At 36.0% G+C, this 27,862-nt stretch overlaps 1 protein-coding gene across 7 annotated transcripts in view; it reads right to left on the bottom strand.

The window, feature by feature from the left end:
• The window catches only part of RPS6KA3 (ribosomal protein S6 kinase A3), a 77,638-nt gene that overhangs the window by 45,855 nt on the left and 3,921 nt on the right, over positions 1–27,862 (bottom strand). For 2 of the 7 annotated variants that reach the window (XM_087756056.1, XM_087756051.1), the window contains exons 2-3: positions 27,747–27,791; positions 18,034–18,090 (exon numbers count right to left, since the gene is read on the bottom strand). In XM_087756056.1, the coding sequence (XP_087612182.1) occupies positions 18,034–18,090; positions 27,747–27,791 (102 nt within the window). Of the gene's footprint in view, positions 1–9,020; positions 9,173–18,033; positions 18,091–23,648; positions 23,767–27,746; positions 27,792–27,862 lie in introns of all 7 variants that reach the window. The other 5 variants (XM_087756057.1, XM_087756052.1, XM_087756054.1 and 2 more) reach the window with 4 other exon arrangements.

Below are 27,862 nucleotides of genomic sequence, written 5' to 3'. Positions count from 1 at the left end.
CTGGAAGAGAAGCCAGCCATTCAGTCTGCTACTGAATTTATCTTACGCTCCACCTCTGATCATTCCCTGATACTTGGAAAAAACATTTCTCTGATGTGATTAATTCAAATTAAATGAGATGATGTGTAGGTTGCCGACAGACTCTGGTCCTCCTCTCCTTTCTTCCACTCCCTGACAACTTTCACACCACTACAGACACTCACTCACCAGTGATCTGGCCATTGCAATGGTAGGATCTTCTTTCCAGTTATAACTACACCCTATATTTTATTTCTGTTATTTATAAGCTTGGAAAGCTCCCCTTTCTTGAGCCTTATACTGCAGCAATGTCTAAATAGAAGTTCCAAGACATGATTTTCTTTTTCGAGCCACACAGCTCTCTCTTAAGGCCTTCTTTGCACTAGAAAGTAAAACTGTCAAAGAAAACCACATTTAAAAAAAAAACAAACCAAAAACACACACAGTGCTAGTCAACTTAAAGTGGTTGCTACTGGCTTCCATTATCGTGAAACTAAATATAGAATGCAAGGAAACAAACAGAAGGTAACATTACTCTGAGTTTCCTTAACATTTCCTTAACAGTGTAATAGTGTTAAATCAACATTGGCCTAGAACGGAAGCGAGTGACAAACAAGTTTGGGTATGAATTTAAAACACCAGTATTACAGAATAACTTCCTGTACCGATATAGTTCGCAAGCCAGAACTATTCTGGTCAGTAAGTCTCTCAGTATAAGTAAGCTCTTAGTAATGTACCTCACAATATATGTCTATGCACAGGAATGCATACATACATAGGAAAGAACACTGAATGGACTATATTCCACAGACAAATCAAATCTAAAAGAGAAAAAGCTTAAAAAAAAAAAGGGGGGGGGGGCAGTCAGCACCCCCAAGGGTGACTCATTTTTCTCTTTAGAAATCGGCTGCAAATTAGAATAGGAAACATGCTTGTCACAGGGAGGGGGGAAAGGATACACAACTTCTAGCCAAGCAGTGAAAAACTATTTAACCATTATTAGGCTATAAACATAATAGCCTAATCATGTTCCTGGAAAAATTCTATATTTTAGGTACTTAACGAACACTAAATACTCACTTTTGTTCTAGTAATTGAACTTATGTGAATTTCTTTTATGTTCACTTTTTAATTCAAGACTAAATTAACTCTGCTGTAACATAAAATACTTGTTTTTGTTTTTGAGATCTTATTACAGGAACAACTATTAGACAATGTATTAAAAGGAAACTGGACTTCAAACCCTAAAGGAAGCAGAAGAGCCTCACTAGGTAAGTATTTCTCCGTAGTGGCGAAAAAGCCCAGAAAAGGAAGAGAAAAATGTGAGTTTATCTATACATAGAATCTTCTGCAATTTATCCTTCACATTTCTGAATTTTTCAGTAGGAGATCTGAAAACGGTTCTGTGGGTAAAGAAGTGGCCCCTGCAGAGCTGGATGGCGTAACACGCTGCTGCTTTACACAGATTAGTTTATCTGCAGACCTTTTTCTGATCAGTATGTTCTAGGGACAACTGAAAAGGGCTAGTAAACTGGGCTCTGAATTGCCAGGAGAGCTGCCAGTATCATCCACAATACCATTGCTATTGTTCTCACAGGCTTGTAATTTTTACTTTTATTACTCCTAATAATTCCAATCTTTTTACAGATTGATTTTATTTTCTAATCATGAATACAGCAGCAAAAAGAGTACATGGCCCTTTGACCTCTAACTTCCAACTCCTGAAGATAACATGACAGTGGTATGAAAGGAAAAAAAAGTAAAGGGGTCCGTGAAAGAATTCTGGAGTCTGAGCTTAAACCATCTGTAGACACTTTAAGAGAGGGTTGCCAGACATGCACTTACAACAACTAAGCATTGCGAGTGCCATATGAGATATATTCTTATGACACAACCTAAATTCGATAAATTTAGAGAATACAATAAACACTCATTAGAATTTAAATAGCACCTCAAAAAATTGAAGTATTCTTAGTCCACAAATTTTATATAAAAAGGACAGGGAAACAACCGACTAAAGATTAAAATAATTTAAAAAAAAATTAAATGTATGCTCTGACACCAACAAAATAATCCACAAGGAAAAAGCTCTGAATCATCTAAATAGATGGCACAGGATCAGATTTACGCTCTCACTCGTATCAGGAAGAGGAAGGCTATCCGGAATAAGGAACATTAGCACATCCAAACACCGGAGGGCTCCTGCTGCACCTAAAATTCTAAGTTTCAGCTTCTTGAATAAACACATAAGCGCAGTGTGAACATGCACAACGACAAGTGCTTGACAAAGAAATTCCAAGACACTGGGACAGAAACAGGAAATTCAGCAAGAAAGTTACCTTACTTTCAAAGATATGTAAGAATTAGATGTGAATTAACAGAATATCAAAGAATAAGGTGGTATGTCACGCATGGAATGCTTACTTAGGAAAGGCATCCCTGGAAGACAGATTCCTCCTTTCCTGGGTACTCAAAATTATGTGAATATGAGTAGAGATATTTTAAACACTTAACTCTATGATAGCATATTTTAGATAACAGTTATTAAAAGAGCAATTTGTTCATCAGCTTCGCAATGAGTGACAAAGATCTGAGTATACATTCTTCAATATACTGAAAGTATAAGTTAAAATTATGATATGTATAGATTACACTAAAGGGAAAAAGAAGCAGCTACCTAATGGGTGTAAAGTCATGAAGTGACATAAAATTGGAAAGGTAAGAAAAAAGTACAGGGAAACATTTACAGCTTAAGACATCCAAAGCATTCAGGTCAAATAGAATGTGATTCTGAAAGTAAACTAGACTCATCCTGAACAGAAAGACTGACCACATCGTCTCTGCTGTCAGCTTCAGGGAAATTAAACTGAAATCAGATGAAATACAGAAAATTAACCAAAATCAAGATATCCAAAGGTAAGATCTCTAACAAAGATATGCACGTACAACAAGACTGGAAGTTGGAGGGAGCCGGGAAGGTTGTTTTTTTTTTTATTGTAACAGTGTGGGTTTTTGAAAAATACATTTGTGGTCAACTATGCACAGAATAACAACAACTGGCAGTTTATTTTTTATAATATCGAGAGCAAAGATAAGCATGTGCAGTACATGCTATGAGTATCTATAGGTTAAGGCTTTTTGAAATAACATTCGATTTATTTTAACATGCTAAAACACTTCAAAAGGATTGGCATTACATTTTTGATGACTCTGATGCCTGTTATTGTGGAAAATAGGTGTTCTTACTTGATGACAAAAATGAGAGTAACAGCAGTTAAAGGCTAAACAAAATAAATGGCTCCTTCATGATACCCAAATTTCACCAGGAAGCTTCTAACAAATTCAGAAACAGACTTCTGCGAAAATTCTCTTTATGAAAAAGTTCATATATGGATTTAGAAAACCCCAGAAGTTCTTATTGCATGAGATATGTGATGAATAACTGTATCCTATCTCAAGTCCTTTGCATCGGAAGGGGATATTAAAGATAACACACAACATCCGTATTCCGTTAATAAAAGGGACAGAAGTGACTGCAAAACAAGGTTGCATGTTCACTTTCCCACAAAATGAATACTACTTAGATGTAGGTGAGAATTTCCTCAGAAGCGCATTGAGTTTCAGCTGGCAGATGACTACGCACTGATCAAAGAACTTTCCCTCTGCACACTTGCTGGCTATATGAAATATATCAAGAAATACAACAACAAACCTGTAACATCCGAATAAAAGGTTTCACAGTGAGAGAAACTAAAAGGCCACATACCAACCTCTTCTGCATCTAACACAGATGGAAGTTATGAAATAACTGACATAAAAAAGGAACAAGGATAAAACATTAACCGTCACACTCATTTTAAATAAAACGAAGCCTCTGAATTTTACGACACAATTTGTGGACAAAAAAAATACCATAGTATGTTTGCTTTTAGAATTGAGACGCAACTTGCCTCTCAGTAAGGCTTTTAAATAAACTATATTTTTCTGACAAGAGGCACAGACGACTAGGACAGACATGGCTATGCATACTTGAGTTCATCAAAACCCAGTGGGAGGGAAATCTAGCCTATGCAAAAAAACCCTTAGACAGGTCCTGCATTCAAAAAAGTTCTTCCCGGACAGCAAAGATTGTTGACATTCTGACCAGAAACTGTAAAAATGGCGTTTAAGACTTTGACTTAAGGTAAACGTTAGACAAACAGATTAACAAATTTTAATCTCAATGAATAATTAAAATCTGTTCCGATATCTAAGCCATCTTAAGTATCTACTGGAGAAATTAACTTAAATACTGATATTCCTGGTTCCAACATTACTCAGGTTTCACCTTTATCTGTTAATTCCGTACTGCTCTTAACAGAATTAAGAAGGTACAATCAGAAGCATCTTCTACGTATAGGTACTTACAGACTCAGTTATGACTTAATTTGCCCCTTAAGATAAGTAAAAGCTTGTTCAGATTTTTCACTGTAAAGCAACCTTCCAGCTCCTGGCTCCTGGTTTTGTAAGATTTTCTCTGAATCATTTTTTATTTTTAATACTTGATTTTTAATGTTATTTTGGAAGCCCTTGCATCCCTGCTAGACACAGTAACAATAGACTGATTTTTATGCTGCATATAGACCAATAGCGCCATACTACTCCTAGCCACAATCTTCCTGCTGCAACCTGCAGAGACTGCAGCTGCTAAGGGACCGACCGCGAGCCAGTGTTCAGTGGTATTGCTAGTCCTTTCAGAGTCACTGCCTGCCAAAGTAAAGCCACTCCCCCAAATTGTGTAAGATTCTTTGTTTTAATACACAAGTTAACATTTAACTGTGCCAATATTAGTATTTTTAACACGCCTTCTAAATGGACACTATTAGTACATGAAGAAATGTTGGTGGGATCGCACCAGAAACTCTTCCAGGAACTGTTTTATGAATATTTTCTATTTAAAATAACATCTTAAAATGCATTAAAATCGGTTTTATGTATTTATTTTGTATAGTGATAATTTACCCTTGCGAAACAGCCAGAATCACCATTAGGAAAGTTCACAATTCTGGAATTTCAACTTCTATACAGTCAGGAACCAGAATGAGGGGGGAAAAAAAAAAGAAAAAAAATCTTTCTGCTAGTTTTAGTCACAACAACTAAGTCAGATCTATATTGCCAGTATTGGTGAACACCCCCTTCAAACATTAGCCATCTTTCAATATAAGATGACAACCCTAAAATAAATTTTAGAATTAAGTTTCTGAAATAAAGATACAAATACTTCAACAGTATTAAAGTGCAACCCTTTTCCTATAAGACAGGTAATAGTCATTTCTATCAGTGTAAAGGACAGTTCATAGTGCACTTCCCTGTAATACTGTTCAGCTGCACTTAATGAATTTTTAACTTATCTGGCAAACTGTATCAATTTATACTATTGTATCTAGAAACTGTATCTGCTCTATCAGTTTATAGTATTGGCCATACAGTTTTCAAAAAAGCAAATCCAGTGAACAAAGAGCTAATTGCAACCTTTCCCACTTCAAAGTTGAGCAGCAGCAAAAATACTGCTTTTATCTGTTTTCATTTGTTAGTATTAGGTATGTAGCTACACAGATTTTTCCATTTCTGTTACGGAAGTGGCAGCTTTGTTTTCACCCCTCTCAGTCTCTTTTTCAGGAATGTTTTGCTTCCTCTAGACAAATGCACATTCTTGAGGCACATGTACATTCAGTACAAGTGAAGATAAGGCTGAAAACAGAAAAATGGATTCCCCAGAAAGTTACTTAACACTGCTCCAACCATGGTTGCAGGTTTCCTTTTACTACTTTTTTAGCCTTCATTGTACTTATCAGGGCTCAGCTGGGCATTGCTGTATTTGGCAAAATATTTTTCTGTCTGTCACAGGCAGAAGATTGTTGATTCCTGTAATCAAATAGAAACCATTTCTGAAATATTGGCTATGAAATTGAACCTTGGTGCTGAAGTTACATAAAGCAGTTATGCCCTGTGAGGACAGCAAGCTTATTGGATATCAAGTGATTTTAAAAGGATGACTCAATGTTGGCAGAGTTCCCCAGCTCATATACATAATTTCCTTTTCCTCCCCTCCCTTGAGTGAGGAAGTCTCTGAGATGCATTTTTACTTTCCCAACTTGTTACGAATGTAGGATGAATTTTCAGTATTACCTGAAGAAGTAAAACCCATATGAGCTATGCTTTTTGAAGTAAAAAAAGAGCCAACAAATTGAAAACCAATTACTTTTACCTTTTGTAGTAGGGCTTATGGAAATCTTTATTAAGTTAAAAACAGGAGTTAAAAATGTGAGGGATGCACCAGTCTAGGTATTTTCAAAAATCTCAAACACATTCTACATACATCCATACATTCTATACTCATTATACTCCTACCTTTAAATTCAACGCTGCCTTTAAAAAAAAAAAAAAAAAAAATCAACGTCCAACAAGCATTTCATAATCTCCCACTACTTCAGTAAGCAATGTTAGTGAGCTAAACCATGGAATAAAAAAAATTCCTTATATTTGTGATTAATACTTAATTTGAGTCACTTAATAGAACTAATGATTACTTAAATGCTTGTACACAAACAATTGTTCTAAGAGGATGATTAAAAATGCTGCTTTTGAAGTAGCAATTATTCTAATACAACACAAAGTACTGCCATGCATAAAATTAAGTCAAGCTGGCTTGAGGATAGTCTGTGTATGTTGTCTGTTTTACACTAGTACCAAAGAAAAGCAAGGATAGAGCACAAGTAAGTTCTAATTAACATGTTCATTTGAAGTCAGAAATACAGGTTTTCACAATTTATGTCTTCGCTTCTTTTTAGAAGATGGAAAAACATACACTTTCAATTACTTGTTGCAGGTGGCATCTATTGCTTTACCTGACAGAAAATAAGATTTCCTAAAAGCAAACTCTATTTGCAAATGTTTAGTTTCAGTTTTTTTTTCTTTTTTATTCTTAAATTGTCAAGTATCTAAAAGAAAAACAATGTACAGAGATGATAAATAAAAATCATTGTATTTATGTATTTATTCCTTACTCTCCACACCTTCTACTCTTTTCCATTCCTGGCTTTCTACTACAACAGTTTTGAGACCTAGAAGGATGTCTACGGCCACATTTGTTCCAGGTAGCTAACTCACATCATGAAGGCTGCAGACCTGGTTACTGAGACTGAACTCCTCCCATTCTTTTGGTGTTAGAGATGAAGCAAGATAGGAGGTTGAAGAATGAGTCCTGTCCCAGAGCAACAAGTCAAAGGATAGTTGAGGCCCTTTGGATAAACATGACTGGCCAGACTGGGAGGGTAATTCTGAAGATGCCTTCCCTCCTCAGAATAAAAACACAAAAGCCAGGACAGAAGTAGGACTCTACTTCTTTCCCAAAGGAACTGTGAGCAGTAGATGGTTTAGCAGGTAAAGCTGAGGAATTCCTGTAAGCATTTTAAAAGCTCAATGCTGGTCATGAAAAGCAGTTTTGTAACGCAATTCTCTTTCGATCAAACACCATGAAATTATCTCATGAACTAGATTGTGCATGTCAGCATTGGAAAAAAATACTCATTGGGTGGAACTTTCATTTCCCAGTGACTTTGATATAAGTTTTGTTCCTACTTTGTAAGCGCTAACATTTCAGAGCATCACAATTAAAAAAATAATTCAAAGTTAAAAAAAAAATCCACAGGCATATTCAGCACTAATCTATGAAAGCTATGATTTCTGTTTTATTGAGATAATATCCTAAATATACTCTAAAATTTATATGGGCTGCACCATCTAGCATTTTAAAACCAACAGAATGTTAAAGACAATAAAATCAAGCTGCCATAAGGCGATAAAATAACACAATTTTTTTTAATCAGAGACTTCTAAGAAATACCTTTCATGTTGCCTGTGGAAAAGAACTATAATTCACGACTATGAGTTGATAAATGTTGATTTTACAAGGTTTACATTAAAAAACCTGTATACAATGCAGCCTGTGTTCTATTGTTTCACACGCATGTCTTTAGTCTTTCAGTTATGGCAAGCAAATTCAATTTCATTTTCTAACACATACTGCAAAGTTTAAACCAGTACATAGGCTAGTAGGTGTTAAATTACTATCCCTTTTATTTAAAAATTAGCAGACCTGCTTCACTTAAGATGTTAAGACAGTACACGAGAAGGGTTTGTTTTGATTTTTGTTTTTGGTTTTTTTTTTCCACCGAAAAGTATTTGCAGACTTACAGGAGGAGAAACATGAAAAGTGATTTGAGTTTCAATGATAAAATGCTCTATCACATTGCATGTTTACATGTATTGTTAAGTAGTTCAGACATAGTGCTCGGGATAATACAGTTCTCCACTAGAGATTTTTCTTAATTTAAAGAAACCTTTTATGTTTAAATATATGCTCAACAACAAGCCAAATTATACAAATTAAATGTCTGCTATGACTAAATTAGCATTTAGAAGTTGAAATAACCATAACATTAACTGTAACATAAGCAAGAACGTCACTATTCTTAATACCATTTTCAGAAGTAAGCTTAAGATGTTAATAAGCCTGACATTTTAACTGTCACTCCACACATAACCATATTTTACAGTTTAAAGTACTACATGAAAATGTAACTATTAAAATAACCACTAAGTATGAATTTTAAAAATACAAACATTTTTAATAAAACTAGAGTCTCAGTGAGAAAACTTAACATATAGCTAAGCTCATACATTTCTGGAGGAAAAAAAAGTAAGTTTTACAGTATTAACATACAGGTAAAAAATTCCCAATAAGGCAAAATTATCAACAGATACCTTAGAACCTTCTACAAAATATGAGCGCACCACAAACCTCTTTTTTTTTTTTTTTAAAGAAAATACAGTAGGCTTTGTATACAAACAGCACTGATCCCAAAGCAGTGAAAGACTAAAATTGCTTTGAAATTAGAAGTTTAATTAAAATAAATTTTCCCCTTTTCCCCCTTATTCTTTAAATAAGAAACTAAGCTCACCCGAACAGAACGAACACGTAGAGCCAGAAACTTAAACATGACTAAGAAACCATGATGTTTAGATTTTCTGACTGAGTGATCCTAAGTCTAGGAGGGAAGACCAAGCCTGGCGTTTTTGCTGTGACCAGCTGTTCCGGCAATTAGAAAATTTCCTGTCAGGCAAGTCAGACACAGTTGGGGGGTGGGGAGAGAGAAAGGGGAAAAAAAGGTTAAAAAAAAAAAAAAAGACACACTGTTGTTTGTTTTTTTTTTTTTAATTTATCCCCCCCGCCCCGGTAAAGAAAAACTGGGCAGCAGTGGTACTCATGTTGCTGATGCTGTAGAGATCAGCACAGGAAACTTAAACAGATTGCCTTTGCCTGGTAGCAACATGCTGTTGCAGATGTTACTTATTCCTGGTTCCCAGAAAAGAACAAAAAAGATCAACATCTATTTCAGAAATCATGCTACTATGCAACATTTCACTAGTTAAGCAGAATAGCGACTATTTTAAGTCCTACACGTGATAACTGTATTTTTATGAATTTTAACTTAATTTTACAAAATATTTTAAGATACCGCATCACTACTTTTAGACTTCAACGCAGACAATGCAGTATGCTTATACTTAATGACTATTTTTATTTACTAGAGTTGTTAAAGGACCAAACGGACCTTGCGCATAGTCCTTTGAAATCCTGCACATAGAAAATGCTACACAGATGTTATACAGGTTAGGCCAAGACAGATTGCAGAAATTATTTGAATTGGATTGCCCAGCTTGAATGTCTGACTTATGCACAAATATTATATTGCTCTGCAGAGAGTGAAAAATTTCTTGAAGTAATAAAAATACCTAAATTTTCTTTCAATGTTTAAAAAAAACTTCAAATGTTTGTAAGAATTAGAATTCAGTCTAATTACCTTGAACAGCTAGAGATGAAGTTTTTTATTTGATCTCTCTCTAGATTTAGTATGGAAGTTATTGTTCTCAATATTGACAGTATCTTTAGCTTTTTTGATATTTATTAAAGACATAGAATTACACAATGCATGCTCCATTAGAATATGGAGCAAGACTGCTTTTCTTCAAGCAATAAATAAATAAAGGCAAGTAACAACATTTAGTCAAAGGCATACACAAGTACTCAACTATAAACAGATCCAGGTGATTCCATTTAGTGACTCTATACCAAAGGAAACATACAGCAAAATACTGTACTTCTTCCTGAACAAGACATCAAAACAAACAAACCCTCCAAACTACTTCCCTTGATTGGGTTCTAACAAATACCTGGATTACTGCAAATTTTTTACATTTTAATTCCTCTTCAGAAGACAAAGCCAGTAATTTATTTATTTTAAGTGACAGAACATGTTGCTTCATCTCTATACCACATCGTGGCTGTCCATAGTACCAGTTTCTAACTTTGCCTTTAAAACCTGGATTATGTGTCTCCCCAGTGTGAGTGAAGACCCTCTTGCCCAAATGCAGAGAGGAAATACAAACCCCTCATTCCTGGCTTTATCAGGACCCCACAAGCAAAAATGCGCCTTTTTTGTGTTCTCTTGTACTCCTCTAGGTCTTTATTTATGTCACATCCACAGGGATGGATCTTTCAAATTCTATGTACTGAATATATACAATTATTATTATAGATTACACAGGCATTCAATAACTGCTACTACACCTTGAGTCCTCAATTACAATGTACTTTTTACAGTCCAGTATGTTACAGCCTTTTTGGAAGAAATAGCCTCTACTACAACAGCAGTAACACAGCATGAAAAATGATTCAATATTTGCTTTGGGATAAACAAAGCTTCTTGAACACAAGAAGGTTACTGTGACACAAGGAATTCAAGTATTTCATAAATGGTACAAAATTTACTTGAAGCTTTCCTCTCTTCAATTGTTTTAAACTTCCAGCTACTTCCTCCTCAAAACTGAAATATCTCAAGAATTGCAGTTTAACAGTGATACAGTTGTTTACGCTTTGAAGACTTAAAAAAAATTTAAATAAATAAATGGGAGACCATTCAAGCTCTCTGCCTTACCTTGTCAAGAACATGTATGAATGCACTAAAAGCAGAGTGACAAGGAACCTCCAAATCAGTAAATTAAACTATGGTAGCAAGGAGAGCTAAAAGCAGAAATGGAGAGTAAGTGGTAAGACCTACGCTAACTATAATGTCCTTTAAAGGTGAAAAGATACTGTGGGTAAATAGCCATTTTCTTCTCCTTTTCTTGTAAGGGTATGAGTGTATTCTGCTGCAGATAAGCTGCATCTGCTAAGGGTGACAGGAATAAGGCATTTCAACTGCAGCATTTGTACAATTACTGACTACTGCTCTCCCAAACCTTTTATGCGACCTCCCAGTGAAGTACAAAGCACAGTGCGCAGGGGTCAGCGGGGTTACTTCACAACAATAGTTCTCCTATAACTGGCATGGGTCTGCAGCAGGTGGAAGAAATTTCTTGTGTTCTGGGAGAATAAAGCCTGCATGGTTCCCAAAGAGCACTACCAGCCAACCAGAAACATTAAGATATATGCTACATAATTCATTTTGAGAATCTCTGAGAAGAGAGCTTGCCCTTTTAAATATTCCTTCATATGAGAAGGAGACAGGTTAGAGGGCAGCAGTCCCCAACAGGGAAGTCTGTGACAACAAGGACAAATTGCTCCAGCAAATTGCTCCCCTTACCTTCAAGTCTTTGATAAGGATTTGTGTTATACATGTTTATCACGAAACACAACTGTCTCCAAAACAACAGGAATTTGCTATGCCCGTCAGTGACTGTTCTGTCAATTGCAGGACACCACTTGCACAATGCATTTCGTCCTCCAGTACAGAAATATAAAGTGAGTTCATCTCTCATCTGCCCCTCCTCCTCTTTTAAATTGGATGCTCTGAATTTACAAAAACGAAGAGAAAATGGGATCAGACTTGCTGTCCAGACATTCAAGAGAAGGGGGCTCACAGCCTCCACAGAGAGCAGGAGAACTGAAAGATGCTGGAGGAAGTCTCAATGCGGTACAGAACATGTGGGAATCCGTAAGTTTTATTTGGTAAAATGTGCACGCCACGGTGGTATGCTCACTTTTACACATAACCAGAAAAAGCTGAAGCATTTCATCTAAGTGGAGTCCATTAGGTATATTGACAATCTTCCTATACCATCAGTCTGAGAAGTGTAATAAAGCAAATTAAGTCTTTATGCTGCTAGACAAGCAAGGCTCTGTAGTACGGATTGCCTTCAATTATCTGGAAAAAACAAAGATGGACTACACATAAGGAATGAAAAGCCCTCATTTGATGAAGGTCAACAGCTGAGGAACAGAGAGCTATTTTTTTGAGTTTTCAGAAGCTGAATAATATACTTCTCTTCATAATAAATATGTTTGCATAGCCAAAGCAGCAATGTTCTATTAATCAGGGGGTGTGGCAGTTTCCATCTGCTAGTTTACAGGCTTTTCAGGGCTACCATCTGTTTTTTCTTCATGTAACAAGTAAGCAGCTTGACTTCTAACGTTGCTTACTCTCTCAAACTATTCAATTTTCTGACCAAGATCCAGAAAGCATGCTGCACCTAAGACACTAAGTGCAAAATAAGCCACTCAGAAAATCCATTAGAAAACATCAATGAAAGAGTTTTGCTGTAACCTTTCCTCAGCACCTGATGACAACTCGGGGAGAAAAATACTCCAGGGTTTGCCTTCTTTATATGGGTTTGATATCTAACAGTTAACATCTCAGACTAAAAAAGCTTCGCACTGTCTACAAAGGATGATGTAACTTCTTACATGAGGACCACTAAGTCCATTCTTACACGGGCAAGATGCATGCACTTCACTGCAAGATTCTACCAAAATTCATCCAAGTTGCAGCACAGTACAGTGCTTTGGAAGGTAACGAACTTCCAGTTTCATTACGTTAGAGGAAAAAAAGGTATTCTGCCTTTTACAAAGGAAAATCTGGGCATGGAGAAGGGAATAACTAGATTCAAGTTTTACAGATGTAAATAGTTTGCTTGGGAAACTTATTTGTTGAAGAATCAAGTTATTTGATTGCAAAATAGAATTAAATACATGTGTACATCTATTTAAATATATATAGTAAAATGCACGAGAAGGAATGTAAGAATTATGGACCACGTTAAAGTCCGAGTTTAGTATTTGTAACCCAGATTGTTTCCTTCACTGCGTTACACAGTGAACACTGTTTCATTATATGGCCAGGTTATTGTCTGACTTTAACAGAAACTTCAACTTACTTCATAACAAGGAACATGGTGTTATACTGAATTATGTAATATTATGGTTTCAAACAATTGAAAAGCTGTAAAGAAAGCTTCCTCAGTTTGATTTCCATATGAACAGGCAATAATTACACATTCAAGAATATGTAAGCAATGTGAAAGAATAACTTGATCGTATACCTCATCTCTCAGTAAAACTACAAAAATATTAACGTGTCACTGCTTTACTACAAGTTACCCAAGTAGCTGTTTCAGCTAAAATTAAGTATCAGTCTGCAAAAAATGAAAAACCCTGAACTCAGTAGTCTATGAACACTTGTGAACCCAAATATTTCTGTAATATTTAAGAAATTCTAGTTATGTCTTACAAACTCTACCACAGAGCCAAAAATTTACATCAAAATACTAACAAAAATACACCCACAGAAAATTGAAATGTAAAGGTTATGCCAGCAAAAGGAAAACAAACATATCAAAACCATCATCAGAAATACGTTCATGGTCATGTTAATACACATGATTTTTCTTGTAATTGGAAAATGTTACTGAGCACGCAAAACACAATATCCAAAAGAAGTTTGGAGCTGTCCTGAAACAGTGCTTCAACCTGCCAAAATGCAAACAAAGTTTTTGAAACTAAGAGTTCTCACCAGTACAATGCTATAATATTAAAAATTGAGGTAAATTGTACAGTATACATGCATGTATAATATAGAATCTCAATGTTATTACTACATGTAATTGACTGATCAAGTTCAGTACTTTGATGAAGAGAGTATATTGCCCACGTGCTTCAAATTATTTTTAATTTATCTTAAAGCCTTTTCTAAGATCACATTTTCCTTATAAACTCTTCTATTTAAACACTGATTGGCAAGACAAAGGTCATAATTTTCATCTCTCTCAACTGCAAACAGTTGTTTTATTTAAATTCTATTAGAGAAGAATAAATGAAAAAGACATTTTTAACTACTGACTTTTCTTTGCAAGCATTTCTTATACTACCTTTTCAGTACTCACTAACTACAATCTTAGTTATCAAGAAGTTTAACAATTTTACCCAATCACCTCCACTGGAGAGAGGGTTTACTTTTTCACCCCAGTTGTTTGAGCCTGAATAGTTTCCACTCCTGCCTGTACTGAAAAAAAGTAATCTTCAGTCCTTGCAGGTTACCAAAAAGAAATATACGCAAGTTTTTCTGCAACTTACAAAGTATTACTGAAAACAACTTTTCATAAATGCTTGGAACCTAATATTTTTGTATGTTTAATAATTATGCTTAAGCTAGTAGAGTGCAATGGTAATACATCAGTTGCAGTAAATGTTTTAACAGCTAAATTGAATCCAGATAACAGAATGGAACAAAGAACACAGCACACACGATATGCTCTTCACATATATACAAAATGGGAAGATACTTGCTGGACCAGCTGCAGTTTCTGGTTAGCTTTAGCAGTAGAAAAGCATGTATCATGATTGTAAGAGCTCAAACCAATTAATTTGCTCAGTTAATTTACTCAATCTCTATGGACACAGAGATACAGAAAGCAATGGTAGACAGCACAAGAGTGAGAAAGGTAGCAAATAAAAAGCTTTAAATAGCTTCCCCTCTTTCAGTAATGTTCACTTAAGCTTTCACATTAGGTCAAGCTTTAGCCAGTTGTTTACTTGTTCTTACATTTATTTCCTGCTGGACCTAGATCATTTATGAGAAACATCAGATAAAAACTGTTGACAGCAAGCTATAAAGCCAAATATAACCAGTATATTCATTGTAATAAAACTAGAATACTGAATGATTCCTCTTTTAAGAGGAGCAAGACTTTGAACCATACAGTATCTCAGACTCCTCAGGAAGAAGCATGTACCGTTATAGCTCCTGCTTTTCCTAAAACAAACTACTGAATTTGAATCAAAGCTATGCAACTCAGACTCTCCTGTCAATTAAATTTACTTTTGACCAAAAAGAACAGGGATGTAACAAAATGAAATTTATCTTTTGATAAGCAGAATACCAGAGAGACTTCCTATGTAGACAAAACTGTGTTAGGCTTTAATATTTACTTTAAATTTCTCATTGATTTGCATTATCAGCATGCTATCCAGACACTTAAGACAGCAAAAGGATGCAGTATTTCAAGTTCTCACCTTCTGTCTCCACAGAACTATGGCAACTCTCCCTCTATCCTGAACTTGCATGCCTTACACACCTACCAAAGTATTTTGTCTTCATACCTGATGTACTGGTACATGCTAGGCCTGTTCACTCTACTTTCCTCAGTTACAGCTGAGAAATTTCATAAATTGTCAGTGACCACGTAAGTGCTCTAAGTCCCTTTCAGTACAAAGTTAAACAGAACTTAAATGTGTTTCAGTGGTAACTTAAAATTAGTCTTTATCTTGCACCAAATCAGATATGAAAGAATATCACATCCCAGCTGAAGTAGTATTTTGTTAGCCGACAGACAGCAAAGACTAGCTTCCAGCTATAACTGACTGAACAGCCATAGTAGTTTTTCGTGTAAAAAAAGCTAGATTATTTTACATCACTATTGGCAACCTTTTCCTCACCATAACCTAGAAATAAATGCAAAATAAATTCCCAAAATACTTGTCTGAGGCATTAAAAAGCTGAAACAATCTTAACCAAGTAGCTCAAGCATGATAGAAAGAATATTACAGGAATGTTTTAATTTTTTGATGGTCATATCAGGCTCAGTCAGCATGGGTTTATGAAAGGCAGGTCCTGCTTGACTAACCTGATCTCCTTCTGTGACAAGGTGACCTGCTTAGTAGATGAGGGAAAGGCTGTGGATGTTGTCTTACCTAGACTTTAGTAAGGCCTTTGACACCATTTCCCACAGCATTCTCCTGGAGAAACTGGCTGCTCATGGCTTGGATGCGTGCACTCTGTGCTGGGTAAAAAACTGGCTGGCTGGCTGGGCCCAAAGAGTTGTGGTGAATGGAATTAAATCCAGCTGGCAGCTGGTCAGAAGTGGTGTTCCCCAGGGCTCAGTACTGGGGCCAGTTCTGTTTAATATCTTTATCAATGATCTGGACGAGGGGATTGAGTGCACCCTCAGTGAGTTTGCAGACAACACCTTTATTTTCAAGAAGCCTGGGTTAGGAATTCTTTTGATTAATGCCTCTCAGTTAGAAGAGGAATGGAAACTACAGTTTCACAGTCCTTCCTCACCCTTGATCTTCCCCTGAAAGACTACTGAAAGCTGAAAGCAGAAAGGAATATGAGGTATCGGCTTTTAGAATTTACAGATAGCAGAAATTAAAAAAGAAGTTTTTGGGAAGAAAAAAGGGATAGATACCTGGGGGTTTTTTTTGTTCACTTGCTAGTTCAAGCTCAGGATGACCAGTCTATGCCTGTGTGCTTCACAATGCATTAGTTCAGAGCTCTCTAATGCTTACTGTCCAGATCCGATTTACAGCAAACACTCAAGACCTACATTAATACTTCAGCCTCTACCTTTGTCTATTCCATCACTTTGAAAATTTCACTAAGCATGTTTTAGCATTTAGCATCTTATCTGAGGCAGGGAAGGGTCTTAAGTCACCATCTAAATTGATAACTACAGCTATCATCTTTGAGTATCTCCATGCAAACATTTCTGGAGCCCTTAGATTTGTCAGCTCCGAACCAACGAACAGAAGCTCTCTTCCACTCCAACTTAGTCAAATTAGCAACACAAGAGGAAAGTTGGAATTCACATCAACAGAGAAAAGACTTAGGAAACGCCTGGGCCTCAATGGACTAGCTTTGTATTCTTGAATGCACTCCAGTGCAACACTTCTAAACTTTTCAACTGGAAGCCCGGGAAGAAGACCTAAAACTTTGTATCTTGGCTTCTTGGTTCTATGGAGAAAGGTAATAGAAAGAATCATCCAGGCTAATGAAGATTTATTATGCAAATAACCTAGTTTTACACAGGTCAATAAGGAAGATATGAAATGACTAATGCTAACAACAAAAGGGCACAGACAGATACTGCCAAGAAATCTTACAACAGTATGGAAAACCAAAGGTGATAGCTGCTGTTACACCTTGCATATCAAACTAGAAGGGGAAAAGCTATGGTGTACACTGCCACTCTGAAAGAATCGTATTTCATACATTAAGTGCACATCTGTCTGCAATGGAATCTGTGTGGAATTTAATCATGAGAGAATCCTTTGCTGTGACACGACCTCAACTGAAACCTTAACTATTAATAAAGCATACTCTGGAACTCATAGATGTAAAACATTTTCACCTATGCACCAATGAGACTAACAGAAGCCAATGGAAGTGCTTTGCTTGCTGGCACTAGGAAAAGTGGACAGTAAAAAAGAATTACATGTTTTTAAGGTTTGCTAAGATAAGAAAAGATGAGCTCGATGTCTCTTCCTATTCAGGAATGCTCTAACTAGCCACATCTTAGTATCAAACCTTCTCACTCCCCAACCCAATTAGAATTTCTACCATATTCAGCTTTGTGCTTTCCACAGGAACGCCTACCTCATACTAAAAATAGTAGGGAGAGTCTATATCATACAAAAATACTAGGGAAAGCATAAAAGTTCATCAGAACAAACAGTAGGATTCTGAATCAAACAAGAGAGTCAGTGGGAAAGAACCTCTCAAAAATATCAGGATCCTAGATTGCACTTCATGTCAAGTAAACAACCAAACATTAGTGGCAAACTGCCTGTAAATTAAATGATATCAGTGTGCTACAATATTGTACTATCTATCTTTATTACAACTGTCTTTTACTCACAGTTTGTGGGTTGATATCATCTTCTCCCATAGGTTCATCCACAATTTGCTGTCCATTCTGTAAAAAACAGACACTGCAAGTTACTAGAAATGCTGAATCCAAGTACAGAAATAAATATACTGCAGATGTTCTTTTATGGCATGCTACTCTACAGGATCAAGTGTTCTCCATATTCTGTTAAAAAGAAATCATTCAAAATAAACACAGAAGATTGCATATTGCTGGCACGCAATGCCACTCTCGCTTTGATCCTCATGTATTATCAAACTGGATGAAGTCACAGTAAGAAATATATAAAACAATCTGGCATTTGAAGCCTTACTACTACACAGCTAGACATTATCTCCACTACTACAACTTTGGCAGAAGAGTTAAACCTGTTGAAGACTGAACATCAAAAAGCCACAAGAAAGAACAGATAAACAGGTTCTTTTTAAGAGCAAGACCTCATGTAGCAACAGTCAGTCCTTACTTTACCATGACTGCTTCAAGAACATTTGTAACTACAGTATAGCCTTATAAAAACTATGAATGCAATGCTAATTTTATTAGAAAGCACTTACTACTTTCTGTGCTTTTCTAAGGACCATTCTAAAAAAGCCATAGAGGAATAGGCTTTTGAATTTGAAATTCAGCTATACAGATTTAAAAATAATTAAATACCTTGTTGGTGAACAGATGCCTTCTTTTTCTTATCAGTGATACTATACTTGGAGAATCTCTAAGAGACATTTTTCCCAGAAAGACTTAGAATGACCTTGCTTACACAACAAGCATGAATATTAGCAAGTTGTAAGGAAAAATATGTATTTCCTAAGTTATGGTACAGGATATCACCTGGGGCATTAATTCTTAGTTTGCTCCTAAAGTTTAACAGCAATTCAACAAACAAAAAACTATTTTAAATGGTTACATTTTCGATTACCACTGGAGGCAGAAGCTAAGTTCATTTGTACATTGCATCCCTAGAGAACACAAGACCTAATTAATTTATTTTTTCAGAACTTAATTTACTTAAAATAAAGTTACATGCATGTATGAATACATATTTTCTAGATGTTGGAAAGGTAATAAAAGCTGCTTAGAGATTCAGAGATTTCAGTTTCATTCTACACCTTCCTTCCCACAGTTCAGTTTTTCAGCAGACTTCTTGTGTGGAACCTTCCTAATGTTTTTCTGTAACAAATTCTCTATTAATATAGTCTTCCAGCTTGCACATGACTGGAGGAGAATCTTTTATATGAAGTGACAAATTAAATCCTAACAACGTATGAATTCTAATTTTCAAATATTGAAAATAGAACATTTTGAAAATTGAACATATTCAAATGTTGAAAAATGTTTGAAAATGTTTGAAAAATGTTTGAAAATTGAACATATTCAAATATTGAAAATTGAAATTGAACATTGAATGTTCAATCTTAGATGATTACCAGCTCTCTACCAAGTTTTCTCCTGTGCATTTTTTTGCTAAAAGATGCAGCTGGATAAAGCTAAAGTATAAGAATTATGGTTTGCCCAAGTATGACACAGGCTTGCCTTTTAAGTGGATGGGGAGGGGAAAAAGGTTCGCCTCCCGACTGTGTCTCCAGTGCAGAGTTCTGGCACGTAGTATCACTGACATTTTCTCAACTAGCTTCAGGAAGATACTAGAGACTTCTAGTATGACTCTAGTCTACTCTAGAAGTCATCTTTTCATGAGGGAGGACTAGTAGGAAATCAGCTTCACATGTTGTAGGTTATTACAGAGGTGAATATAATCTTTATAAGCTGTCTCAGTTAAGGGCAGTCAGCATTACACCTTCTAGTTATACAGCTAAGGATAGTTTGATAAGATGATGCTCCAAAAAAGCCTTAATTCCCTTCACAGTAGCATCTTTTACTTACATTGTACAAGCAGTGAGTATTGTACTATCCTTCCTTAAGATACATAGAAGTTGAAATTACCAAATAAAAGACCATAAAAATACCAGCTTAGCTAAGTAACAGAAATGAGTGTTTTTAATAAAGCCTGTTTACAAGGAAGCATATTGTGTATACATATATCATTACCATCAAGGCCACAAGTCACATAGTTTCCCTTTTCTCAAATCTATGGCATATATTTAAATTCAATTAACATTTGTATTTTAGCTACACATCTCTATATTCTGTTCATGCTACAAGATAGCTTCCAAAGTATCTCGTCAATAGGAAAAAATGAGATGAAAAACAGTAGAACAAATAAGACAATTGACTTTAGCCGGAAAGGAGGAGTCTATAATGTCCTAACAAATAATGATGGCTAAACTCTGGGGCCTAAAATAGGGCAATTTGTGTATCAAAGCCATGTGCTCTAAACTGACTCCACATGCAGATTTTCAGAAACAGTGATTCCTGCTACAATAATCATTCCACTGAATAGTAACGTACATTAACTGCAGGTGAAGTACTGTATTTTACTATATAGTAAGCTTTAAGATTTCATGCTTACTATTTTAAGGCAACTGCGACATAGTTCAAAGTGAAACCCACCATCAGAAACTTGACACAAGCCTCTCTCTGAAGACAAAAAGGCGAGATCAACTTCTGTTTTTAAAAAGGTTCTAATCTTTAACCTCATTGACTTTTTCAACATTTTATCAGTCTACCAGAAAAAACACAGCAAACTTTTGCAACACAAGTGAACTGTTTTGTATAGTCTGGTTTTCCTGTTTAATCCTGCATTGCTTTCAGTTACTTTTCAGTTGAATTCAAGCAATGCATTCCAAACACACTTATTGGAACTAGGAACAAACTCAAGAAATCAGCATGTGCGCCATGCGGTCATGTCTGAGCCAGATCACTGGATTAGCAAGATCTTTTTAAATAGGTCTACCCAAGCAATGATTATGCTAAAGGAATCACTGGATGGTAGAACCAGTTTTACTCAGAACAGTCTGAGCCATGTAAGGTAAAGAAGAATATGTATATATGATTTATGGTTTGCTGGTATATGATATTATTAAATTGAAAGCAGCTGTGTATTATGAAAGTCTACAAAGTGTACTGCCTTCCTTATGAGTTAAAATGTAAAGCCAAAAGGTTCCTATCGGAAGTGGCAATATTTAAACCACTGTGGAGCGAGGAGGTCAGCAGCATGCTTAAGAGGTGAGCAAATGAAATAGGTTCCATTTTGCTGGGTGTGGACTCGCTCTAGTATTTAACTACAACCAAGCGCATGTCTCAATGACATAACAGATTGGGACTAGATTTAATAGTCTGATGAATACAGAATAAGAGAAGGCCGAATATATCTTTCACACGTACAGACTGGTCTAATTGAAAAGACAGAGACTCTAGACCTTGATTATTCTTCGGCTGCGCTCCTCCTGTTATAATCTGGTTATTTCCAGTACTCTGGATCCATATTTCATATGACAGCACAAGAGAACTATAAGAAAAATAACAGAAAAGGTCCACAGAAAGTTTCTACTTACACCTAAACACATCAGCAATCAATTTACACCATGAAAGGAGGGTGCACATCCCTTATAAAGGTAACCTACAAAATGCTCTTCCAATCCACTGAAGTTCCATTTCATATTCTGTTTTCCAGTGGAAGCAGTCATGTTAAGTTAGCTACAAATTTCACTCCCAAAAGCTTTTAAACCTGTTGCCACTTTTCACTAAATCGGTAGAAATGAATACATAAACACAGTTGGGTTCCAGCAGTTTTCCTGAAGGCACAGGGGCAGGAACACAAAAGAGATCCTACAGGTTCCCTAACCAAGCATAAAGCAGACAAACATCAGGGAATCTGCATCAGGCAGCTGGTACATGAATGTCCCCCATAGGAACTGACAGAACTTCTGACACAAAAGTAAATTAACTACAAAACAGGAAATCAACCATCAATATTTACAGCAATCAAAAATTACAGGTTTAAACCCACTGAACTCTTAAGATATAATCAAGTACTTGATTTTTCTGGCAAAAAGACAGTTTAAAGAAGGCTCCCCTTCCCCCCCCCCCAGTTCAGATTATTTCACTTCTTAATCAGTAACACACACCCATAAATAACTGCACTGGAAGGGACCAAGAGGTAGCAAGTAGTGGCATATGTTAGGGTATTGGTATTGAGAAAATATAATCACACTAAATCCTTTGTAAGAAAGGGCTACATCAAGAAATGTAACCCACATCCCACCTACAATCAATTAACCACTTTTTGAGAAGCAGGGAATATCCTGCTCTCTACACACTACAACTATATATTGATCTACAGTCTTAATGTCACTTGTAATTTTTTTTTTTTAAATTATGGTTCCAACATTTACTGCAAGAGATCCAATTCATCTCAGAAGCCTGGCAAAATTGTACTATTGTGGGCATCTGCACAATAAACCTAATGCTATTTCCATCTATCCTTCTGATTAGCAGTGGACCCCCATGGGTAATCTTGTATGTAAAATACATCACCTAGCATCCATAACAGCAATTTGAACTTACCAATTTGGTGCAGAATATCTTATTTCAGTAATAATGTCAGGTACCCATAATTCCCATCACACATTTTTTTAAAGGTATCTAAATCATTATGTTTCCTGTAGTACTCCTTTTTCCTATTTTCCCCATTAGCTTAATCAGTAATATTACACATAGTATACACTTGAAGTTTTTAGATTTAGTTTAGTATCTCCATTCTCACATTCTGTTTGCAAAAAAAGTTCCACTAATTTGGACTTACCTTACTGAACTTTATGTTCTTTCCTACAGTTTTAACAGAATTTTTTTCTGAAGGACATAAGTTTGTCTGCAAAGCTTCTTTGATATTAGACACCACCATATATCTTCTTCCTCCCCCAAAACATCTCTGCTTTGTGTTTAGACTATTGCTAGACTATTTTGGGATGTTTAAGTAACCTCTCTGCCAAGTATTTTAACTTTTTTACCCAAGTATGTTTGTCAGTTATTTTAAAACCGCTTATGAAATTGATACCAGTTATAACTTTTGGTATAGTTCTTCTGCCATTAACCTCAACATTTCCTAAGTATTAATATTGGGCTTGAGCATATAAGTTAGTAACCAGTCTTTATACTATTAACAGAGTTCAGCATGTTATATAACTATTGACTTTTCTGTGTAATTGGTGCCTTTTAGCAGAACCATACTGCCCAATTAAGATATAATAAAAAGAAGTGTTATATTCTTAGACTTAACAATTGGACAAATCAAGAATTATGAACTGCATCTCAGTGCAGGATGATGTTTTGAGTACACAAATAAGCAGACAAGACGCCTGAATCACACCATTTAAAAATCATTATCTAGAAGTTTTAACATGCCAATGAATAACATAGGCAATGATTTAACTATGCTTTGGAATTATAATTTAAATAAATTACCTGAATAAGTCTGAAGTTTCTCCCAGGTAATTTTTAGTTTTCAGCTACCAAAACTTCCAGACTTACCCAACAACTTTTAAACGCAGTTATAGGATTTAATAAAAAACTTCCCCCCCCCCCCCCTTTAAACCTTGTGAAATGAAGTTTAGGATACCAAAAAATAAATATTTCAAAACATACAAGAACTTTTGGGATTATTTATCATTTAGTCATTAAAACACTGGCCACATATAGATCTGAGCACTTACACTCTGGTGTTTTCAAGCGGCTCTCAACAGACAGATAAAGCGTGCGATCCTTGAATTGAGTAAAGCTGTAACAATGCTTCTGGCTTGTTTCAAAGCAGCACAGAATGCAGTATTCCCACTGAAACGTTCATAATAAATTTGCTGTTAGCAACACAAGGCACTGCGTGGAACTACATTCAGCAAAAGCCTTTCGAACTGTACACACTCAAACTTGCTATTCTAAGCAGCAATGAGCTACCCTGAGAAAAAATTCGTAGGTCCGCAGAAAAATAGTTGAAAATAGACTGAGAGGACCTTGAGAGGTCATCCAACCTATCTCAGTGCACCAAGGCATGATCAGCTATTCCTACAATGTTGCTCACAGGACATTTATGTCTAACCCCTTCTTAAATCTTCAGTAATGGAGTTTTCACAACATATTCCAGTGCTTAACTAAAATGTGAGGCTTTAATAGGATCTGAATTAATGACTTGTGCCCTAACCCCTGAGCTGTGAAGCCACACAGATCCAAAGCACTTACCTAAATCCTGACCTGATTAAAACTTATTATATATAAGTCGCAGAAGTGAGCTATCATCTTAGACTTCTTTAGCTGTTCTCTCACAGTGCGTATTCAATACATTTTCCATATAGTATGTTCAAAATAGTACATGCAAGTATTAAAAACTCCTTAAATTTTTTGAAAAAATCAAACAAAAAATTTAAGTTATGACTATTTTTATGAAACATAAAATTACTGCAAGTATTTCTTTTATATAAAACCTTGTTACTTCAAGTTCCATTAATTCCACATAATTTATTCTAAACTTTATTGACTAGGTGACCGACTTCTTCCTTTGCTGAGTATTAAAGGAAACAGCAGGACATTGAAACTTGCCTCTCTATAGACAATCAACCTCAGATATAAGCCATTAACATGCAGATCATATAGGTACAAAGTCAAATTTCCTTAAGTTAGGACACTTGGGCAACTTTAACCATGTGATTTTGTAAACCCTATCTACTTTACCACCTTCTTCTTATCTGATATGACTCAAGAGTATAGTTTAACCATATAGAAAAGCAGTCCCCTTTCCTCCACTGCGCTGCTTTCCTTGGCACAGGCACTTGTCCAGCCCTGTGCCAAGTCAGGTCATAAAATGAAACTAAAGAAAAGTTTGAAGCTCTCAGTGAGTTTAATTCTCTGAATTAACTCAGCTTGAAGTCAGACAAGTGCCATGGCATTATCCATGCCAGACATATAGTATCACAAAATCTTTGTCCAGGCCAACCACTTTCTGTAGCTAAAACAAGCTCCAAACCATGTATGTTCATTTGTTCAGAAAACAAAACAAAACAAAACCAAAACAATAAAAACAAAACAAAAAAAACACGGAAGTGAAATTTTCATTTAGTTCCCTACCTATATGAGTGGTAAAATATTACATTTAACACATCAATTCAGCAGCCCTATTGGAAAGAAAAAAAAAAAAAAGGCCACACACAGCAAAAAACACACCACCTATTCTCTGTTCATCTGCTCCAGAGGAAGAAGAAATATAAATGCAGAAATCGGTTACTTCAATATAGCCAACCATTGCTGCACATATGAAAATAAAAGAAATTCCTTCTCTGCTCGCACACATTATCCTAAGAGTGACTCTAGCACCTGATCATATACAAATCTTATTACCAAGACTGTATTTGCATGAGAAGGCAGGTATGCTTCACCTTCAATGCCTCCTGCAGTCCCAGGCCCACCGAAATGCCCTGGGCTCCTTCCAAAGAGGACTGGGGCACACACAGGGGAGTACGTGCCAGGTCTTTCCCCTATGAGTCTGGGGCAGCCAACAGGCAACAGCAAGGCTGCATGCTGCAATTCCTTCCAATGCAAACACCGCTTTTCAGACATGAGTTCGTTTCTTAGAATCTCTTTGCATGAAATGACAAATGTTAATATTTAATATTGAAGTCAACTAAAGCATTACTCATTTATGCTCATTTTGTCGTTTAGCTATTTTAATAAATTCTACTAAGAAGAGAGACTAAGCTATGGAGCAACTTCACTATTTCCTAAAATTCAGGATTTCCAAGGTGACTATACAACAAATGTCAACTGCTGGAAGACAGGAGGAGAAAGACTCCCCATTAAGTGAAAAAAATTGTTTAACATATAACTCTAAGTTCTAACTGTTACTAATTTTGGCAATCATGTTATGTAAGGAATAATGCAAATAATATTCATCATGGTCTGACTACATCCTGAAACCACCACCTTTTGAGCCTGCAGGACAAAGATAATTTTATTTTTCAAAGGTATGTTTTGCTGGACATTTAAAATCACAACAAAATACCATTTCTTCACATCTTCTGTATATACTTAAGCACGTTCTGATAAATTAATGCTTGAAATTAAATGTTAAATGGAAAATTAATTAATTTAATTAAATGGAACCTTAGAAATTGTGTCAGAAAACAGACTGAGACAGTAATAATGTATTTAGAACACACATGCTACCTTTTACACAATTGAATCGCTTCACTCGATAAATAAATAAATAACTAAGAGCAGCACATTTCCTCCAAAAAGAGTTAAGTGGAGCATTAAGCATACCACAGGGGGTTCCTTGCATCAAAGGGAACATATGGTAACTGTTACTGATAAGAATGAGCCAGCAGCAACTTTGTGGTTGAGCCACTGGAGTAGGTCCCTGGAAATCAGAGTTCATCTCCTAGCTCTAGAACAGACCCCATGAATTATGCTAGATGGAGTCACTAAGCTGTTGAGCCTCCTTTTCCCATCTGTTACACAGGATTTTTTCCCCCTCTATTTCCAATGGGCGAGGCATTTAATCTTATTTCAGAGAATAAGGAGAGAATAAGTAGCACAGTATCATGTATGCAAGCATATAGCACAATACTTGCAGTAATCAACCACTTTAGTTTGTCTAAACTTACAAATTCCCTGAAGAGATTCTAACTTATCCAGTTTTACTGATTAAATTATTCCACTCTTGAAAGTCACCAAGATTGAAAAAACAATAGCAAGGTTTTACTCTTGCCTGAAAAACTGCTTAAAAGTTTCATTATTGGAATACCGCTATGAATTATATTTGGGGGGGGAAAAACCCAAACAAACCACCAAAACAAACAAAAAAACCCCAAACCAAAACCCACAAAAAATCCCACAACCCCAAAACCACTATCTTGAATGAGTTCTTAAAGTTGATAGATCTGCCAACTGCCAAGATCAATCAACTCATAAAGCTAATATTTTTGATGTGCAGAAGTAATTAAACGCCCACCTTAGTCTATGCATCACTGTGAATCTAAGTCGAGCATTTCAAATGACAAACAACTACAGTTAGCGTGACAGATCACAATCAATTCAAAGACAACAGACATGCCAGTCTGCTTACATCTACTTTGTGTTAGACGCCCCAGCTGTGGCGAGAAATATTACGTACGCTATAATGAACAAAACAATTACATGCTAAGAACTGCCAACGTCATAAAAAAAACTAACGGAGCAATTCAAGAAGTCAAACTCAACACCTCCTATGAGGAAACGAAGAGCTGCAGAGTGCGCACAATACTGCATGAAGGTACTGAATTCAGCAGAGTGAAGCACCTGCCCCCTCCTACCCCACGCAGCTGACAGCAGGACATCAGTACTATGTCACATAGTAGGAATGTGTTAACTACAAAACAGAGTAGGTAAAATCGTACCATTAAGGAACTGAAAAAGCTGAAGAAAAAAACCCACACACCTAAACATCTTTCATGCAGATGATATGTTTCTCAAGACAGTATTTACGTATATATAACGTGTTATCTGTCTATCACAGTAGTTTGTGGAATACAGGGTATACTACTTATTTAGATGAGAATTAAATTGCCAATTCTTACACTTTTAACCCAGTGTAAGAAAATGTCACTCCACAAATCTGTGAAAAACCCAGACTTCAGAACGCACTGTACTGACAGCAGATATGTATAAGAAGCGGTAGCCAAGCACTGCAGAGAATTTTGCCTGTCATGGAGAAATGACAGATAGTCTTCAAAATCCACATAGACCAGTCCATTTAGGTGATTCCACTTTGGCTTTGAATTGTTTACCTGTGTTGGCTCTTCCAGAAATGACTGTAAATACAGCCTTTGTTCCTGTGGAATACAAGTACAACACTGATTACACAGACTAGTACAGAATGTAAAGAGACAATCACAACCACAGC

Source organism: Nipponia nippon, unplaced genomic scaffold (genome assembly GCF_047370975.1).
Source record: "Nipponia nippon isolate SJK-2023a ecotype South Korea unplaced genomic scaffold, ASM4737097v1 scaffold_2, whole genome shotgun sequence".
Classification (NCBI taxonomy): Eukaryota; Metazoa; Chordata; class Aves; order Pelecaniformes; family Threskiornithidae; genus Nipponia; species Nipponia nippon.
The sequence above is the reverse complement of the archived record's forward strand: the minus strand, read 5'-3'. Positions and strand labels throughout refer to the sequence as shown.